This window comes from Crocuta crocuta, unplaced genomic scaffold, assembly GCF_008692635.1.
Source record: "Crocuta crocuta isolate KB4526 unplaced genomic scaffold, BGI_CrCroc_1.0 scaffold229, whole genome shotgun sequence".
NCBI classification, from domain to species: domain Eukaryota; kingdom Metazoa; phylum Chordata; class Mammalia; order Carnivora; family Hyaenidae; genus Crocuta; species Crocuta crocuta.
Genome location: NW_027536464.1, coordinates 4791460 through 4798592, shown reverse-complemented (window position 1 = coordinate 4798592; position 7133 = coordinate 4791460). Strand labels below are relative to the sequence as shown.

The window sequence follows — 7133 nt, the reverse complement described above, 5'->3', positions numbered from 1 at the left end:
CCCCGCGCCATCCCTGCTTCTCAGCCCACCACTGCCTGGAAATAGAGCCTGAGCAGGGGAGGGGCAGGGCCCGGTAGCGGCTCTGCTGATGGAAAGGACAGCTGGGAGTGCCGCAGGCCTCCTGACCATGCCCACCCTTCCTTGCAGGCGAGAAACCCTGCAGGATGTGTCCTTCACCGTCATGCCTGGACAGACACTGGCCCTGGTGAGAGGAGACCCAGCCACTTGGCCCAGACTCCTTGAGTTTCCCTATGCAGTGCTCATGGAAATGAGTGACCCAGGCTGTGGAGTCAGAATCCTGTCACAGCAGGCCATGGGATTGAATGTAGCAGCCTCCATGGACTTTGGTGGCCTCTTGGAGAGCAAGCCTTAAAAGCCAGTAGGCCTGACAATATTTTCCTTCTGTTTGCAACGCAACAGGTGGGCCCATCTGGAGCAGGGAAGAGCACAGTGCTGCGCCTGCTGTTTCGCTTCTATGACCTCAGCTCTGGCTGCATCCGGATAGACGGGCAGGACATCTCACAGGTAAGGTTGCTCGGGAGGAGACTGATTTAGGGGCCTGTGTGTGAAAGAATGGCATTCTGTGAAGTGCTGGCCGCTCTCCAGGGAGAGAGGGAGAGGTCACCCCTGCAGAAAGCTACAGCAAGAGACCTCAGCCTTCCTAGCACCGCGTGACCCAGCCAAGTAAAGCAGTCATGAGCATAAAAAGCGTATTTTCTCCTTGTAGATGGGGAAACGGACTCGGGAAGGTCGAGTGGTTTGCCCATGCAGATAGGATTATTTGGGGGGCTGGTGACAGGGTTCCTGTACCTCACCCAATGTGCTTCTCTCCAGTCCGTCCTACCTCCCAGGCCTGGGGTGGGGGCGTGGAGCAGTCTCACAGGCTGAGGCATACGGTCTCTTGGCCCCAGGTGACCCAGATCTCCCTCCGGTCTCACATTGGAGTTGTGCCCCAGGACACCGTCCTCTTCAATGACACCGTCGCCAACAATATCCGCTACGGCTGCATCACAGCCAGGGAGGAGGAGGTGGTGGCCGCCGCTCAGGCCGCGGGCATCCATGAAGCCATCATGGCTTTCCCTGAAGGTGAGCTTCCCTGCAGAGTCCCTCCCCTGTCTGATTTAATCCTGCCGTTCCCCCCCGCCCCCCCAATCTCCGTTCCATCCCTTCCTGCCCGTCTGGTCACAGAAACCAAGTTGATTCTGTGTGACTTGAGGGAGGTGGGCGATGTTCACAGGGTACGAGACGCAGGTGGGCGAGCGGGGACTGAAGCTGAGCGGTGGGGAGAAGCAGCGCGTCGCCATTGCTCGCACCATTCTCAAGGCTCCAGATATCATTCTGCTGGACGAGGTGAGGGCCCTGGGCAGCCTGTTCCCCTCCTTCCTCCTTGGGCTGTGCCCAGGCCATTCCTGCTGGGCAGTTTTCCCTCATGGATAGATCTCATGAATCCCTGCTTCATAAAAACACCTTACGGGGCTCAGGTGCAGACAGAGTCTCTTTGATTCCCGAGGCTACCCTCAGCTAGCAGCTGGCACCCTCCTTCCACGGGGACTCTGGGTGGCAGGGGCAGGTTTACCCAGGTCCTCTCTGTAGGCAACATCAGCGCTGGATACGTCTAATGAGAGGGCCATCCAGGCTTCTCTGGCCAAAGTCTGTGCCAACCGCACCACCATCGTAGTAGCGCACAGGTACGGGACTGGGGCAGCAGGTGGGGGGGGCCCACTCTTGTGTGGTGTGTAACCCAGGTCTCCTTTCTCAGACTTTCAACTGTGGTTGATGCCGACCAGATCCTCGTCTTCAAGGATGGCTGCATTGTGGAGAGAGGACGGTAAGGAACACAGCAGGATGGATAGGGCACAGCCTCTGAACTGGGGGGCCCCAGGAACAGGGGAGGTCCCAGGGGTTTCTGAAAGGGATTCCCCCTTGCCAATCCCGCTCATCTCTGTGGGCTGCTGGTGAGGACTCTTGGGGTTAAGCTGACAGTTGGGACCTATGCTTTCCTCTCCGCCCCAGGCACGAGGCTCTGCTATCCCGAGGTGGGGTGTATGCGGACATGTGGCAGCTGCAGCAGCGGGGACAGGAAGAAGTCTCTGAAGACACCAAACCCCAGACTGAGACACAGTGACAAGAGTTGTGGCCACTTGCCTCCCAGAGGATAACTCAGAGGGAAATAAGACGTCACCCTTTTCCCAGTACATTTCATGCCGGGGTTGGGGTATGGTGCTAGCTGTAGTGAGGGCAAAGAACCTTTCAAAAAAGCACTTTTTGGGGGAAATAAATGTGTGGACTGTGCTGGGATCCTTGTGACTTTGCTGTGGGGTACTGGTGTGGGCCTCTACACCTCAGTCAGGGGAGCATTCTTGACAGGTCTCCCCTGGTTTCGGTTGTAGAAGAGAAAGACACACACCATTTGGAGGTCGTACTGACTGCCAAGATCCTTTATTCTTTGCAGGCCCCTCCTTGCCCCCTAGACACGGGGACGGCCCCGGTGTAAAGGAGATGCCATGATGCAGGGAGCTGAGTAGGGCCTGGCCAGCATTTTCCCCGAGGGCCCAACCACGGGATGGTTCTAGCCACGCTCTCCCATGCAGCCGGATAGGCCAGCGGGGCCTTCTGTAGGCTCGGCTCCGCAAGCTCTTCCTCCTGATGCTCCCCGGAGGTGGCCTCCTTTTCTTCTCCTTCTCCTCAGTCTTCCAGGCCGCTCCCAGCCTCCTCTCCCTCTGTACCCTAGAGGTGTGAGGGCCACAGTCCTCCTCAGCTGAGCCTCCCTCCCCAAGCCCAAGGCCCTAGCACAGGCTGCAGTTGGACGGCTTCAAGCTGCGGCTTTGCGCCTGGAGCAAGGAAAGGGGAAGGAAGGGAAGACAGGGTGCGACGTCAAGGAAATGAGGGACAGTCCTCACTTCAGAGCCCAGCGTGGGCTGGAGTCACACCAAAAACAAAAGGAGAGCCATCATTCCAAACTCTCTATCACTTGAAGAAAGCCCCCCCACCCGTGCAGGACCTCAACTCCCCCGCCCAGTCCTCATACCTGCTGCTGTCGGTATTCTGCCTCACTTGCTGACAGTGCTTGTGCTAAAGCTAAGTCTTCTTCCTCCTGAGAACTGAGAGGGAGGAACAGCTTAAATTGGATGCGAATAATATCTAAAACATGAGCGCCTTATCTGTTAGGCATCGCTGTGCTGAGCACTTCTCAATCTTCACACAACCCTATAAGGTAGGTAGGTATTAGTGCTGGTTCCATTTTAGAGGAAACGAAGAACCTTATAGGTTAAAAGGACTTGTCAAATATCATATAGTTAGTAAGCCTCATTCTGAGCCCAAGTTCCTAACCGTTATCCTACATGGGGTTGGAGTGGTCCCACCTCCCTCCCTCCAAACAGCCTTTGCCCGCATCCCACCCTCTTTCAGCAGAGCAGGTACCTTGGGACCTGGGGTTTGGTCTCTGCCAGGGACAGTTCTAGGGCTCGTTGCAGAGCCTCATCCTCACTCTGTAAAAAGGAGAAAGACCAGTTGCCCTGGACTCTCTTCTCCAAGTGGATTTGCTTCTGTCCATCCAACCTCCACCCAACTCACCAAGCCATTCTGCAGAGCGATCACTGGGGGGGCTGTCCCGGATGGAGACTGGGTTGTGGTTCTGTGGCAGACATTCAAGAGGCTGAGGTCAGAGATGCGAACAGGAAACAGGGAGAGGAGAAACAAGCAGGCCTACCTGCTGGGAGAGGTAGATGAAGGCGACGTCCGACTTGGGCTGGCGATGGTACTTGTAGAAGAAGCCAGACCTTGTGCTCTGGAGATGGCAGCAAGTCTGTAGAGAAGAGACACTCTTGGCATGCTTCCAAGGACAGTCAGCTTGCGGGCTCCTCCCAGGCCTTACCCTGGAAGTCAGGAGGGGAGTTCCTCCAGTCTAGAAAAATAGGCACTTGAAAAGGAAGCTAAAAGACTCCCCTAGCCAAAGGCAACAGGTTTGAAGCTCCCCAACTTGTAACGAAAGAAGCAGAGTCAGTTCCAAAAGGATGGGGTGATCCTAAAGGCAAGTACTAGACTTGGTTGCAATTACCCTGCCCGGCTGGTTGAGTGACCCTCCCCAGAGCAATCATGGTCCAGCGGGTGACGGTGCTTGATGCAGAAGTTTCGGCCACAGCGTTCACAGGTCAGTTTCATCATTTCCCGCTGCCGGCAGCCAGAGCGCTCACACTTATTGGTGAAGATCTGAGGTGGAGTGGGAAGGTTTGTCTCTGCTGAGACTCTGACCCCCACTTCTCAAACCCCATCACAAACAGCTGTTCTGGTTTGCAAGCATCCGTGGTCCCAGCTAGGTCATGGCGAACTCCTCCAACGCTTACCTTACGTTTTTGCTGTGCTGGATCTGAGCGACAGTCTCGGTCAATGTGCTCCCCCACAGCTCGGTCAGGGGGCTCCCCTCTGGCCACAGGCACAGGCACATTACAGAGTGGGCATACAGGTACCTGGATATCCTACAGTTAAGGAGCAGGGTTCAGTCTGTGGCCCGCTCCTAGTCCAACCAATATCTGGTCCTGAAACAGCCTCCCTGAAAGAACCTGGATATGCCCCCCTATAGCGCACAAGAAAACAATGTTTGCAGCTCTGCGCCTCAAAGCAATAAAGGAGAGGAAATAAGAGGCAGAGGGATTCCGGAGATACTGCGTGCATTCTCCACCCGCCCCCTCACCTTTTGGTAAGCAGATCCACAGTGATGCTGGGAATAGGCCACATGGTCTGCGCAGAAGATGCCCGAACAGGCGTCGCACTTCAGCGGCAGAAAATCTGCAGGGAGCGGGTCGGATTGCAAGTCCAGCGGGACCTCAACTTCGTTCCCACTCACTCAAGCCTTCCACTCGGGAAGGAAAAACGGCCACCGGGTTCAAACTAAACCCGTTCCTAGGCCCCCCGCTCCTTAGCCACGCCCCTCAGCCACCGTCCCCAACTTCGATCCCTGTCCTCCTGTGGCACTTCCAGCCCCGGAGCCCACCCTTCCTCCCACCTTCAGCCCCCAGCCCCGCTAGCCCGGCCCCGCCCCCCGCGCGCTCCGCCCCTCACCCAAACGCTGACAGCTCGGCTCGGAACAGTGAGCTCCAAGGTCCGGAAACTCCATCGCCGGACCGGACGGGGGCCAGTGGGCAAAAGAAGCGGCGCTGAGCGTGTCTAGGGCTCCCGCGACGGGTCCAGGCCACGACCCTGCACTCTGGGGGCCACTCCCTGTCCCGCCCTTTCCTCTCCCCCGCCCCGACCGAGTTACCGGAGCCCGAGCCCTTCCCAGCCAGTGGGTCCCACTGCTTCCCCGGCGCGCGCGGGCGCACTGACGTCATCGCGCAGGGCGGGCACGTCCCGCGCAGTCTCCGGGAGGCCGGAGGAACGCCCTTGCAGAGCAGATCCCCGCCCTTCCCTGCCGGGTGAGGCCAGGGCGTGGCCTCGCACGGTACCGGTATCTTACGCGCAGGCTTTGCTCCGCGAAGAGAGAAAGAACCGGCGAGGACGAGGGTAGCTGATATCTTAGGGAAGCAGGCCTGGGGTAATTGGGGTCTTATAAAATTGAGTCCCTCTTCCGCTTCTCACTCTCTTCACTTTCCCCCTCGCCCTTTGGTCCGCTGCCACGGCTGCACTTCCTGTCCACTAGCTGAAGATTCCCTTATTTCCTCGAAGTGCAGAATTTTCTCCAGATCTGCGGTTCCTTCCTCCAGATTTAGCTCTGATGCCCTTTCCGTAAGGCTTCCATTACCCTCCCCTGTCTGAGTTAGGAGTACCTGCTATATGATCTCCCTGGTTCTGTGCCAGCACCCACATCGCCTTACTTTAATCAGCTGTTCACACACGCGCACATAAATATACTGGGAAATCAGGGACCACGTCTCCCTAGTTCTGGGTCCCTAGCACCCAGCGCAGTGCCTAGAATTGTGTGGTTTTGTTTATGTGGGTTTGATATTATTGCAAAAATTGTTTTTAGAAACAAAGCTGATGTAAGAATGAAGTAAGTGTATTAGGATGTAATGGTCTCATCTGTTCTCACAGGTAAGAACTCAGCCCCTCAGCTGCTGAGGCGCCCCGGGAGCTTATTAATGAAAACATTTGGGGCGCCTGGGTAGCTCAGATGGCTAACCATCCAACTCTTGATATCCGCTCAGGTCCTGATCTCACAGTTGGTGAGATCAAGCCCCGAGTCAGGCTCTGTGCTGAAAGCCCAGAGTCTGCTTGAGATTCTCTCCACCACCCCACCCAACCCCCGCCCCTACCCAGCTCACTCACTCTCTCTCAAAATAAAAATAAACTTATTTTTTTTAATTTTTTTTTTTTAAATTTCTAGGAGAGAGAGAGACAGCATGAGCAGGGGAGGGTCAGAGAGAGAGGGCGTCACAGACTCTGAAACAGGCTCCAAGCTCTGAGCTGGCAGTCAGCACAGAGCCCGACGCGGGGCTCGAACCCACGAACTGCGAGATCATGACCTAAGCGAAAGTCGGACGCTTAACCGACTAAGCCACCCAGGCGCCCCTAAAATAAACTTTTAATAAAGGCTTATTAAAAACATGAAGAAGCAACTGGATGGTATATGCAAAGACATGTCATACAGTGCAATATATATACATTTCAGGTACCCCCAGTCTGGGGTGGACAAGTAAGTATCTTTTAAGTCAAAACCTGAGGAGTGAGAGGGTGATAGCTAAGTGAAGGCCAAGGGAGAAAGGAGTTGAGTGGAAGGAGATGGTGTTCCAGGTGGAGGAATCAGCAGGGACAAAGACCTGGAGATAAGAGGGAACGGGGTCTTTACATGAGCTTTAAAAAAGCTTGGGGGCATCTGGGTCTTAGGGTATAAAAAGCAGTTCTGGAAGGGAAGCTGGAGAGCTAGCAGAGGTCAAGTTAGCTCAGATAGTGGAGGCCACAGTAATATTGAGAATTTCAACATAAATATAATAAGAAACTACAGATAGCTTTAAGTAGGGGAGTGACATGATCAGGTTTGTATTTTGGGAAGGTCACCCTGGCTTCAGAGAAGAAAACAGAGGAACTATGAGATTGAAAGAAGGGAGACCAGGTAGGAGGCTGTTGCTGTAACCAAGCAAGAGAGGATTGCCTGAACCCGAGTGGGGGCAATATTTAGAATTAGTGAGAGCTCAGTGAGT

At 55.3% G+C, this 7133-nt stretch overlaps 2 protein-coding genes across 5 annotated transcripts in view; one reads left to right on the top strand and one right to left on the bottom strand.

Annotated features, from left to right (window-relative positions):
• ABCB6 (ATP binding cassette subfamily B member 6 (LAN blood group)) overlaps positions 1 to 2292 on the top strand; it is a 7953-nt gene extending 5661 nt beyond the window's left edge. Inside the window, exons 13-19 of the mRNA XM_077748642.1 lie at positions 148 to 205; positions 421 to 525; positions 912 to 1086; positions 1238 to 1350; positions 1594 to 1688; positions 1760 to 1828; positions 2014 to 2292. Of these exons, the coding sequence (XP_077604768.1) occupies positions 148 to 205; positions 421 to 525; positions 912 to 1086; positions 1238 to 1350; positions 1594 to 1688; positions 1760 to 1828; positions 2014 to 2125 (727 nt within the window). The 3' untranslated portion in view covers positions 2126 to 2292. The remainder of the gene's footprint in view (positions 1 to 147; positions 206 to 420; positions 526 to 911; positions 1087 to 1237; positions 1351 to 1593; positions 1689 to 1759; positions 1829 to 2013) is intronic.
• A 297-nt stretch (positions 2293 to 2589) lies between these two features.
• ZFAND2B (zinc finger AN1-type containing 2B) lies at positions 2590 to 5303 on the bottom strand. 4 transcript variants are annotated; one of them, XM_077748663.1, is made up of 9 exons: positions 5059 to 5303; positions 4691 to 4785; positions 4344 to 4475; positions 4058 to 4209; positions 3710 to 3805; positions 3574 to 3634; positions 3421 to 3488; positions 3029 to 3101; positions 2590 to 2727 (listed from the first exon to the last, which is right to left on the bottom strand). In XM_077748663.1, the coding sequence occupies exons 1-9, from the start codon at positions 5111 to 5113 to the stop codon at positions 2686 to 2688; spliced, it is 774 nt and encodes a 257-aa protein (XP_077604789.1). In that variant the 5' UTR covers positions 5114 to 5303; the 3' UTR covers positions 2590 to 2685. The 4 variants fall into 4 exon arrangements, 2 of the variants coding, with proteins under 2 accessions (XP_077604789.1, XP_077604788.1); XM_077748662.1 differs by having other exon boundaries at positions 2702 to 2831; XR_013331238.1 differs by having other exon boundaries at positions 2709 to 2727; positions 3029 to 3207.
• Positions 5304 to 7133: the final 1830 nt, after the last annotated feature.